This window comes from Lithobates pipiens, unplaced genomic scaffold, assembly GCF_037356315.1.
Source record: "Lithobates pipiens isolate NorthernLeopardFrog02 unplaced genomic scaffold, aLitPip1_a1.2 Scaffold_37, whole genome shotgun sequence".
NCBI classification, from domain to species: domain Eukaryota; kingdom Metazoa; phylum Chordata; class Amphibia; order Anura; family Ranidae; genus Lithobates; species Lithobates pipiens.
The window spans coordinates 13,921,283-13,933,824 of NW_027507825.1; the positions used below are offsets into that span (position 1 = coordinate 13,921,283).

The 12,542-nt window shown below is 51.0% G+C and overlaps 1 protein-coding gene across 4 annotated transcripts in view; it reads left to right on the forward strand.

The window, feature by feature from the left end:
- LOC143956536 (legumain-like) overlaps positions 1–12,542 on the forward strand; it is a 248,129-nt gene that overhangs the window by 71,250 nt on the left and 164,337 nt on the right. The window contains exons 1-2 of one of the 4 annotated variants that reach the window (XM_077466741.1): positions 594–726; positions 7,870–8,025. In XM_077466741.1, the coding sequence (XP_077322867.1) occupies positions 7,891–8,025 (135 nt within the window). In that variant the 5' untranslated portion in view covers positions 594–726; positions 7,870–7,890. Of the gene's footprint in view, positions 1–593; positions 727–6,713; positions 6,732–7,869; positions 8,026–12,542 lie in introns of those variants that run through there. The other 3 variants (XM_077466738.1, XM_077466739.1, XM_077466740.1) reach the window with 3 other exon arrangements.

The window sequence follows — 12,542 nt, forward strand, 5'->3', positions numbered from 1 at the left end:
CCGCTGTCTACGGCGCATGCGCCGTAGACAGCGGTGCCCGTTTTCGGGCAAATATCTCCTAAACCATATAGGTTTAGGAGATATTGCTTGGACCTACAGGTAAGCCTTAATCTAGGCTTACCTGTAGGTCAAAGTGGTTTGTAAGGGTTTACAACCACTTTAAAGTTCATGTGCGTGTAAAGCAGGCGTCCCAATACTTTTAGTAATATAGTGTGTATGTATGAATTTAGAGACCATAGATTGCAAACTCCTTGAGGGCAGGGACCGATGAATATATAATATATGGAAAGTGCTGCGTAAATTGATGGCGCTATATAAGTACCTGAAATAAATAAATGTGTGCAAAAAATAAAATGAAAATTAAAAAAAAGATGAGGGGGTAAATTTTCATTCCAGTCCAATTTTTTCTTTGAGTTCTGGATGGAGTGGGGTGGGTTCGATTCCCCGCCAGGTGGTTGTTGCCGGGTAGATTTCCTCCTATAGGCACACATTAATAAATTCCCATAATGGATAGAAAAGGCACCGTCTAGTCTGCGCCGGGGCGTTCTTGCATGTTGCAGCTTTGAAACCAACAACAGTCACTGGCTCCGGCGCTGGTGATTGGTGGGTGAAGCTATTGGTCAGCAGTGACCCCGCCCTCATTTTTGTGTCTATAGCTGGAAGGATACAGAGTCACAATCTGCGGACTCATCACTGTAATAACACTGAGATCGCAGAGGAGAGCAGGTAAGTGATCAGGAGGTTGGCCAGGACTGCAGTGGGGGGGGGGGGGTAATAGATCTCCTTTGTATAACATTTTGATAAACTACCTCCAAAGGCGTTCTATAAAACAAAGTTTATTATTATAGATGAACCCTGCTGGGGCAGTGTGGGGGAGGGGGGCTACTTGGGAATAAAGAGATCTGTGTGTGTTGGGGGAGGGGTTCAGGAGAGATCAGACAACGGAGTGACGTGACTAATGCCGGCCATACACGAGTCGAATTCCGAATGCATTTTCTTTTGTAAAATCAGAATTTTTGTGTCCTGGAATCTTCTTTTCTTTGCAGGTCACAGCTCATGGAGCATTTCTTTTTCATTTCTCGCACGATTCTCCCATCATTGATTAGAAATGTTGTTTGTTTTTCCTAAAACTTCACGCCGATCGCTCATATGTGATGTCACACAAAAATTGGCTGTTGCTGCAGCTCCACTAAGGGGGCCAAATTTGAAAGAAAATTCTTAGTAATGATTTTTGGAAGCCTAAGTGGTTTGGAATTTGACAATGGTGGGAGAGGTCATCAGATGGGAGGTCTGATGCTTGGGGGGGGGGGGGGTCATCAGATGGGGAGGTCTGATGCTGGGGGGGGGTCATCAGATGGGGAGGTCTGATGCTGGGGGGGGGGGTCATCAGATGGGGAGGTCTGATGCTGGGGGGGGGGGTCATCAGATGGAGAGGTCTGATGCTGGGGGGGGGGGTCATCAGATGGGGAGGTCTGATGCTGGGGGGGGGGGGTCATCAGATGGGGAGGTCTGATGCTGGGGGGGGGGGTCATCAGATGGGGAGGTCTGATGCTGGGGGGGGGGTCATCAGATGGGGAGGTCTGATGCTGGGGGGGGGTCATCAGATGGGGAGGTCTGATGCTGGGGGGGGGGGGTCATCAGATGGGGAGGTCTGATGCTGGGGGGGGGTCATCAGATGGGGAGGTCTGATGCTGGGGGGGGGGGGGTCATCAGATGGGGAGGTGTGATGCTTGGGGGGGGGGGGTCATCAGATGGGGAGGTCTGATGCTTGGGGGGGGGGGGGGGGTCATCAGATGGGGAGGTCTGATGCTTGGGGGGGGGGTCATCAGATGGGGAGGTCTGATGCTTGGGGGGGGGGTCATCAGATGGGGAGGTCTGATGCTTGGGGGGGGGGGGGTCATCAGATGGGGAGGTCTGATGCTTGGGGGGGGTCATCAGATGGGGAGGTCTGATGCTTGGGGGGGGTCATCAGATGGGGAGGTCTGATGCTTGGGGGGGGGGGGGTCATCAGATGGGGAGGTCTGATGCTTGGGGGGGGGTCATCAGATGGGGAGGTCTGATGCTTGGGGGGGGGGGTCATCAGATGGGGAGGTCTGATGCTTGGGGGGGGTCATCAGATGGGGAGGTCTGATGCTTGGGGGGGGGGGGGTCATCAGATGGGGAGGTCTGATGCTTGGGGGGGGGGGTCATCAGATGGGGAGGTCTGATGCTTGGGGGGGGGGGGGGGTCATCAGATGGGGAGGTCTGATGCTTGGGGGGGGGGGGGGGGTCATCAGATGGGGAGGTCTGATGCTTGGGGGGGGGGTCATCAGATGGGGAGGTCTGATGCTTGGGGGGGGGGGGGTCATCAGATGGGGAGGTCTGATGCTTGGGGGAGGGGTCATCAGATGGGGAGGTCTGATGCTTGGGGGGGGGGGTCATCAGATGGGGAGGTCTGATGCTTGGGGGAGGGGTCATCAGATAGGGAGGTCTGATGCTTGGGGGGGGGGGGTCATCAGATGGGGAGGTCTGATGCTTGAGGGGGGGGGGTCATCAGATGGGGAGGTCTGATGCTTGAGGGGGGGGGGTCATCAGATGGGGAGGTCTGATGCTTGAGGGGGGGGGGTCATCAGATGGGGAGGTCTGATGCTTGAGGGGGGGGGTTCATCAGATGGGGAGGTCTGATGCTTGAGGGGGGGGGTTCATCAGATGGGGAGGTCTGATGCTTGAGGGGGGGGTCATCAGATGGGGAGGTCTGATGCTTGGGGGGGGGGGGGTCATCAGATGGGGAGGTCTGATGCTTGGGGGGGGGGGGGGTCATCAGATGGGGAGGTCTGATGCTGGGGGGGGGGGTCATCAGATGGGGAGATTTGATGCTGGGGGGGGAGTTCATCAGATGGGGAGATTTGATGCTGGGGGGAGGTCATCAGATGGGGAGATCTGCTGCAATAGAAAAGATTCAGCTGGGCACTGATTGGTTGCTTTAGGAGCACACACAGTTTGCATTTGTGTCTTCAAAACACACATCTCTCCTTCTCCTACAAGTTCATATTTCCCTCACATGACTTGTCGCCCTTTGTACCGGTTATGAATGTGGGAGTGCTCGTTCCTCTGACCCTTCCTCCAGAACAGATGGTGTGTTTAGGCTACTTTCACACCAAGTCGCTTTACAGGCGCTACAGCCCTAAAAATAGCGCCTGTATAGATCCGCTCCTGTGTCTCGGGCTTTCACACTGGAGCGATGAGTTTGCAGAACGATACAAAAAGTCCTGCAAACCGCATCTTTGGAGCACTGTATTCATCGATCCTAAAGCGCCCCTTCCCATTGAAAACGATGGGGCAGTGCAGCTAAACCGCCGGCATAGCGCCACTGCAGTGGCGCTATGCGGGCAGGTTTACCCCTTTTTCGGTTGCTAGTGGGGGTTTAAACGCCCCGCTATCAGCCAAATAACGTCGCTAAAATTACAGTAAAGCGGCGCTAAATACAGCGCCACTTTACCGCCGACGCCCACAATGCCGCAATCTGAAAGTAGCCTTATGTGTGATAATTGCCAGGTTAGGTTCTGGTAATATCTGGACAGCTGGTCCTTCTGGGACTTGTAGTACCTCATCTCACGTAGATGTGTTATGGGGTTTAAGTAAATATAAATAGGCCATTAATACGCACATTAAAGCAGAGTGCCACCCAAAAATGGAAAAAAATTTCGCCATCCCCCTCGGTGTCACATTTGGCACCCTTCAGGGGGGGGAGTAGATACCCGTCTAATGCAGGTATTTGCTCCCACTTCCGGGCATAGATAGCCGTAGTACCCGTGGATATCTACGCCAGTGTTTCCCAATTCCAGTCCTCAAGGCACCCCCAACAGGTCACGTTTTCAGGATTTCCCTCAGATGGCTGTGGTAATTACTAAAGCAGCAAAACTGATCAAAATAAGGGAAAACCTGAAAGCATGACCTGTTGGGGCGCCTTGAGGACTGGAGTTGAGAAACACTGATCTACGCTATGTCCAGCGCCTCCTCCATCCCCCCACTGTCTTCTGGGAGACACACAGGTCCCAGAAGACAGCAGGGACCAGTAAGGACTCACAGCGCGACTCGCACATGCGCAGTAGGGAACCAGGCTGTGAAGCTGCAGGTCTTCACTTCCTGATTCCCTTACCGAAGATGGCGGCACCTCCTACCCGAGCCCACGGACAGATCGGCCAGGGTGCCGACATCGCAGGCCCCCTGGACAGGTAAGTGTCCATATTTTAAAAGCCAGCAGCTGCAGTATTTGTAGCTGCTGACTTTAAAAAAAAAAATGTAAAAAAATTGGCGGACCTCCACTTTAATACGATGAAATATTCAACAACATTCAGGAGGTTTCCCCGCAGTACTTTTCTTCTGCCACTAGACATCCTCAGTTCCGTTTGGGCAGCGTATAATTCCCTTACAAGCCCCCTGCCACCTCCCACACCCTCGCAATCTGCATAATGCATGCAGAATTATTGTTTTATAATCAATATGAGGGCACCAACCTCTCCTTCCACTATAAATATAACCTAAGTGATAGCTATGGCTGCTGCCCCTTTAAATAGTGCAAACAAAAACATACAATGTAATAATCAAGGCAAAAAAAAAAAAGGGGGCCCTTAATTCAATACCAAATGCATTTTATATATATATATATATATATATATATATATATATATATATATATATATATATATATATATATATATATATATATATATATAAATAAAATGCATCAGCAATTCACATCCGTTTATGGTTTAACCACTTGGGATCCGCGCTATTGCAAAATGACGGCAATAGCGCGGACCCACATTTTCGGGACTACGTCTATTGACGTAGTCCCGGTTACGAGCGGCCTGCGCGCCCCCTGAGGGGCGCGCGCGGCGCGCTCTGTGATCGGCGAGTCCGTGAGACTCGCCTGATCACCGATCCGTGTAAGGGGTCGATCCCGACCCCTTATCACGTGATCAGCTGTCAGCCAATGACAGCTGATCATGTGATAAAACGGAGCCGGTAATCGGCTAGTATTCCTCCTCGCGCTGACAGCGCGAGGAGAAAAAAAAAAAGCCGATCGCCGGCGGCCGTGTTCGGGACATCAGTCCCGATCACGGCCAGCAATTTAAAAGGACACCTGCCCCCTGCCAGTGCCCACCTGCCACCCGCAGTGCCATCCTGAAATAAAGTAAGTGCCCCCCTGTCAGTGCCACCCAGCAGTGCCCATAGTGCCCACAGTGCCACCCAGCAGTGCCCACAGTGCCACCCAGCAGTGCCCACAGTGCCACCCACAGTGCCACCCAGCAGTGCCACCCACAGTGCCACCCAAAATCTGCCTCAGGTGCTGCACCCCAGTGCCGCCCATCAGTGCCCAGCAGTGCCGCCCATCAGTGCCCAGCAGTGCCGCCCATCAGTGCCCAGCAGTGCCACCTATCAGAGCCACCTATCAGTGCCACCTATCAGTGCCCATCAGTCCCATCTATCTGTGGTACCTATCAGTGCCCATCCGTGCCACCCATCCATGCCACTTATCCGTGCCACCCATCCGTGCCATCTTATCTGTGCCCATCTTTGCCCATCAGTGCCGCCTTATCTGTGCCCATCGGTGCCGCCTTATCTGTGCCTATTAGTGCCGCCTTAACTATGCCTATCAGTGCCCACCAGTGCAGCCTATCAGTGCCCACCAGTGCAGCCTATCAGTGCCCACCAGTGCAGCCCATCAGTGCCCACCAATGCAGCCCATCAGTGCCCACCAATGCAGCCCATCAGTGCCCACCAATGCAGCCTATCAGTGCCGCCTAATCAGCGCACTTCAATGAAGGAGAAAAATGACCCGTTTGCAAAATTTTATAACAAACTATTAAAACATGATTTTTTTTTTTTTTTTTTTTGCATCTTTTTTTGTTTGTTTAGCAAAAAATAAAACTCCGAGCTGTAACTAAATACCACCAAAAGAAAGCTCTATTTGTGGGAAAAAAATGATAAAAAATTCATTTGGGTACAGTGTTGTATGGCCGCGCAATTGTCACTCAAAGTGCATCAGCGCTGAAAGCTGAAAATTGGTCTGGGACTGAGGGGGGTTTAAGTGCCCAGTAAGCAAGTGGTTAAAGAGGAAGTAGACCCTGGTGAGTTTACTTCCTCTTTCATTCCCTGTAAAGGCAAAGCATAATGGACTACTATACATCGCATCGCATCGCATAGTAGTCCATTATGTGTCACTTACCTGACACAGGAGCCAGCGAAGTCACCGCTGTCCCCTGTAGTTCCGAGCGTCCATCTTCTTGGTGGGTCTCGCTGCTCCGGCGCTGTGATTCGCTGGAGCAGGGATGACGTCACTCCCGCGCATGCGCACGGGAGCCGAGACTCACAGCATTGCCGTCATCGACAATGCCCCGCTCAGTGCGCCTGCGCGCCGCTGTGTACGGCGCATGCGCCGTAGTAAGCGGTGCCCGTCTTCGGGCAAATATCTCCTAAACCGTATAGGTTTAGGAGATATTTCTTGGACCTACAGGTAAGCCTTAATCTAGGCTTACCTGTAGGTCAAAGTGGTTTGTAAGGGTTTACAACCACTTTAAGTGTATATTTGCATTTGGTATTGGATTATTAGGGCAACGCCTTCTCTTTTTTGCCTTGATTATTATATCTATCGCTGTAAGATTTATGTTTCACTATTAGCGATTGACCTTCTTTTTTTTTTTTTTTTTTTTTTTTTTTTTTTCCAATAGGTGGTCACTGGTGGTCTGGTGAGTGTCTACCATTACCACTGTTCACTGGGTGTTATTGCACGGCGTGGAGAAGGTTCATGAATTGGAAGTGGTTTATGGACTTTAGTTGGCGATTTGGTCAACTCCTTTAGAAAACCCTCTTTTGCACAATTTGATGGCACGTATTGGTTTTGTGTCACTACCTGTATGTTTAAAGCGGAGGTGCACCCTAAAGTGGAGCTTCCGCTCATTGGAACCCTCCCCCCCCTCGTCCGGCGCCACAATTGGCACCTTTCAGGGGGGGGGGAGGGGGGTGTGCAGGTACCTGTACATTACAGGTATCTGCACCCACTTCCGGCGTAGATATCTGCAGAATATACGCCCCTTTCCGCAGATATCTACGCCCCTTTCCGAAGGTCCCCCGCTGCCTGCTGGGAAACACACGGATCCCAGAGGCAGCGGGGACCATCCTTATTGCGCAGCGCGACTCGCGAATGCGCAATAGGGAACCGGGAAATGAAGCCGAAAGGCTCCACTTCCTGATTCCCATAGCCAAGATGGCGGCGGCAGCACCCGAGAGACGATCGAGAGATTGGCTTCGGGTGCCGACATCGCGGGCGCGCTGGGCGGGTAAGTGTCATTATTTTAAAAGTCAGCAGCTGCAGTATTTGTAGCTGCTGGCTTTTAAAAAAAAAAACGGCGGACTCCCGCTTTAAGTGATCACCTTTGTTGATGATTTATTCATTTCACCATATTTTTGCACATTCTCGTTCATTAACATCATTGGTTATATAAAAATTGTAATTAATTAAATTATTTATGATCACGTATTTATATAATGTATTTCCACATGTATTTATGCATTTGATGAAGGGTTGCATATATGGATTTCTTATAGATTTGAGCAGGGCCCTCCTGCCCCCTCTGTATTGAACTGTACTTTAATTGTGCTGTTCCCCTCTCTACATTGTAAAGTGCTGCATAAACTGTTGGCGCTATATAAATCATTATTATTATTATTAATACCACTAAGTAACAAATAACTATTGACGTTCTTGGTGTTTATACTTGGACTCCGGGGGGGGTATTGTAGACTGAGGTCTGTTGACCAGAATATACAACCGAGGACATATCCCTCATGCTCTGTGTATAATCACTCTTCATGTTGTCTCTTCAGGGATCGGATACTTATTTGAAGATGTTTGCAGTGACGCTTATCCTCGGCCTCGCTGTCCTGGCCACCTCCATGCCAATTGATGACCCAGAAGATGGCGGGAAGCACTGGGTGGTCCTGGTGGCCGGCTCCAGTGGTTGGTACAACTATAGACATCAGGTGAGAGCTCCCGATATCACCTTCTGTCATCAGGGACTCAAGATAACAACATTAATTTTCATTGACATGATATGTATTTAATATACACTCTGTAGGGTTTAGAGCAGATTTATGAAGGATATGATCTTATAGCCCACTGCCCCCTTATACACAGATAAGCACCTCTGACATGCAGATATATATGAACTGTCACATGTCAAAACTTACACTATAGACCGCCTTTCTTTTGCATAGAAAAGGAAAATTGTTGGCATATTAAATTACAACTAACGCCCCTGATGCATAGTAAGCAAGTATTGGGCATCACATGTTGGCACTTTACTACAGACTGTCCCCAGTGGCGGCCCGGGCACTGTTGGCGCACGGGCGCTGGCCCCCCATCCATGTGCTCGGCCCCTTCCAGGATGTCAGATGCAAGGATTCCCGTGGTGGGACGGGAGGGGGGTAGTACTTTTTGAAGCACCTGATTAGAGCTAGAGGCTCTAATAGGCTTCAAAATTGGGTGGGCTGAGGGGGCAGAGAGTGCATCCCGATCCCATCCAATTGTGTGACGATAGTAAATTAATTTTCGCTATTTTCACACTAACCTTCCTCCTCGACAATCAGGTGGCAGGGCGTCAGACCTGTTTCCTGAATGGCCAAAGCACCAGGCCACCCTATTGGATGCCTGGCACTTTGCTGCCAGAGCCGCGAGCACCACAAGTGGGGGGGGGGGGGGGGGAATCGGTGGGCACAGTGAGGCTGCGTTTGATGGGCACAGTGAGGCTGCGTTTGATGGGGGGTGTTTCAGTATTTTTCAGTTTGTTTGCCGCCGACAGCCCCTCTGATACATAGATATGGGCACACGTGGCTGCATTTGACGGGCACACGTGGCTGCATTTGGACAAACTTGGTTGCGTTTAATGGGCACAGTGAGGCTTCAATTGATGGGGGGGGGGGGGGGGGGGGTGTTTCAGTATTTTTCAGTTTGTTTGATGCCACCGACAGCCCCTCTGATACATAGATATGTATGACGTGTCATGCCTACTGGAAGGGTATATTTTGCCTAATTCACAAAATTTAGTAAAAAGAGCTTTTCAATCTAGTAAGGAACATCAGATGCCCAGGCAAAAGTTTTTTTTGTCAATGTGAAACGTAAATATTTGTTATAGTGATACTAAAGTCTCAGTTTGTTTTTGTTAAAAATAATAAACATGTTATACTTACCTGCACTGTATTAGTGCTCATGCACACGGACGTTTTAAAAAACTGGCTGCAAAGCTAGCTCTGACGCCTGGAAAAATCGGCATTAAAAATGCGATTTTTACCGTGTTTTGCATTGGCGTTTTTGCGCGTTTTTTAGCGTTAAGTAGCATTTTTAAAGAAACACATCTCTTGGCTATAGCACTCAGAAAACAAAGAAAATATGTTGCGTGTTTATGCGCGTTTGTGCGCGTGTTTGTGCGTTTTCCCGCAATTCGCGTTTTACAGCTCTAGCTCCGCGCCACGGAACGCACTGGTCCTGGTTTTTTTTTTACAGCTTAAAAACGCCTATGCCATTTGCAGCTCAAAAACGCCTAGGTGGGCATGAAGCCATAGACTAACATGGACAGGCGTTTTTAAGCTGCAAAAAACGCTCAAAAAAGCGGCTGTAAAAACGTCCGTGTGCATGAGGCCTTATGGTTTTGCACAGAGCAGGCCCAATCCTGCGCTTCTTGTGTTCCTCAATGGAGCTCCTGGCCCCTTCCTCCTGGTGAGTGCCCCCACAGCAAGCAGCTTGGTATGGGGGCACGAGCTGTGTCCATTCAGACACAGAGTCGTGACCTGGCTTTTCCCTCCCTCTTCTCATTGGCTCGCTGACTTTGATAGCAGTGGGAGCCAATGGCAAACTATGGTCTCAGCCAAGAGAGTCCCGGGCAGCCGAGACACTCCAGCAACATCGCTGGATCAAGCATAATCATGAGGGGGCTGATGCACACAGAAGGGTTTTTGTGTCACTGTATAGAATGCATTAACCACTTCACTCAACAGTAGGGGGCGATCAAGGTTTTAAGTGTTCCCCAGGGAGGTGTTTCCAACTGTGGGGGCAGTGTAGTGACTGGGGGGAGGGCACACAGGGGGACACTGGGGGAAGAGCACACAGGGAGACACGGGGGGGGGGGTGAGAGCAAACAGGGAGACACGGGGGGGGGGGGTGAGAGCACACAGGGAGACACGGGGGGGGGTGAGAGCACACGGGGAGACACTGGGGGGGGGGGGTGAGAGCACACTGGCGGGGGGGTGAGAGCACACAGGGAGACACTGGGGGGGGGGGGGGTGAGAACACACAGGGAGACACTGGGGGGGGGGGTGAGAGCACACAGGGAGACACGGGGGGGGGGGGGTGAGAGCACACGGGGGGGGGGGGTGAGAGCACACGGGGGGACACTGTGGGGGAGGGAGAGCACACGGGGGGACACTGTGGGGGAGGGAGAGCACACGGGGGGACACTGTGGGGGAGGGAGAGCACACGGGGGGACACTGTGGGGGAGGGAGAGCACACGGGGGGACACTGTGGGGGAGGGAGAGCACACGGGGGGACACTGTGGGGGAGGGAGAGCACACGGGGGGACACTGTGGGGGAGGGAGAGCACACGGGGGGACACTGTGGGGGAGGGAGAGCACACGGGGGGACACTGTGGGGGAGGGAGAGCACACGGGGGGACACTGTGGGGGAGGGAGAGCACACGGGGGGACACTGTGTGGGGGAGGGAGAGCACACCGGGGACACTGTGGGGGGGAGGGAGAGCACACGGGGGGGGGGGACACTGTGGGGGGGAGGGAGAGCACACGGGGGGGGGGACACTGTGGGGGAGGGAGAGCACACGGGGGGGACACTGTGGGGGAGGGAGAGCACACGGGGGGACACTGTGGGGGGGGGAGAGCACACGGGGGGACACTGTGGGGGAGGGAGGGAGAGCACACGGGGGGACACTGTGGGGGAGGGAGGGAGAGCACACGGGGGGACACTGTGGGGGAGGGAGGGAGAGCACACGGGGGGGACACTGGGGGAGAGGTGGACCAGGAGAGTATCTTGGGCCTTCCTGCAGTCCTGTTGGGGCCCAGGCCCCATACATCTGTACTGCCCCCTCCCTCCAATGGCAGCCCTCCAGTAAAACAAAGTTTCACTCACCCGGTACCTGTAATAATACTGCTAATCGCACGCTGCTCCCCACCAGCCCCTCCTCTCTTCTCGGCCGTCCCAGGTGATGTCGCGTACAGTGCAAGCACCTGCGATGGACGGGAGGGAAGAAGGGGCCGGTGGGGAGCAGTGCGCTGTTAGCGTTAATATTACAGACGCTTCAAGTGGCCTCTTGTGGGGTCAGGCCCGGGCCCCTAATTGCTCCGGGCTCTCGGGCAGTGCCCAATGGGTCAGTCTGCCCCTGCATCACATCCACGAGCATCGGCTCGACAGCGATTCTCCCAGGAGAGCCAGCCTCCTGCAGTACAGCAGCTGGTCTTTAAGTGGTTAAAGGTGTAAAAAATATTAATATAAACAAAAAAGTAAGTGAACAAAAAATAAATCGGCAGGATAAGAATGATTAAATGGAGAATAAGGAGTTAATTTAAGGCTTATTAGAGTAAATTAAAGCAGAGTTCCACCCTGAATTTTTTTTTTTTTTTTTTTTTTTTTTCAGAATCTGACTCCTCTAAACCTATAAAAAAAATTTGGAGGAGGAATTTTTTTTTTTTTTTTTTTATACTTACCAGAATCGCCCTGTTGCTATGTAGTCCTTCTAATCTGCCACTTCCTGGTCCACGGAGCTCCTTGTCACTTCCTCCCTCGCCTGTCCTCCTGGGAAATGATGATGTGTCTGTGGGCAGTACTGTGATGTTGCCATAACAGTGGAGCGAGACCTTCCTCTGTCACCGCCCGTTGTTATGGCAACTTTAGAAACAATCGGCACTACGGCCTGTGAATCGCACGAGATCGAGAGGTGCATGCTGGTTACCCAGCATGCACCTCTCCAAAGCTAATACAGGAAGAGTTATCGATTGGGCTTCACACGCCCACAATGATGGCAATGGCCACAACAAGAGGCAGAAAAAAATTCTGTAAGATTTATATTTTTCCTAAATACATAATAAACATTGCATAATAGTTTTTGTATTTAAATTAGTAATAATGATTGGATCAATTAAAAAAAATAATAATAATAATTTTGCCATAAATCCACTTTAAAGAGTTAAGCAGAGGAACATTACACAGAGGAACATTCTATGGTTGAACTGGATGGACTTGTGTCTTTTTTCAACCTGACTTTGTAAGTATGTAAAAAACAAAAACAAAAAAAAAAAAAAAAAAAAAATCCCTTTTGATCTGTAGATGAAGAAACAGAAAGATACAAAGTTTCTTTTTATCTTTGTTTCAGCAGATTGTTGATAAAAAAAATGCCCAGCTGCTTTTTTTTTTTTGACGGCTCCAATTGTCGGAACTTTGTTTACACATAAGCTGTCAACAGGGGAACCCCACGGACAGCTGAATGAGTTATCAGTTG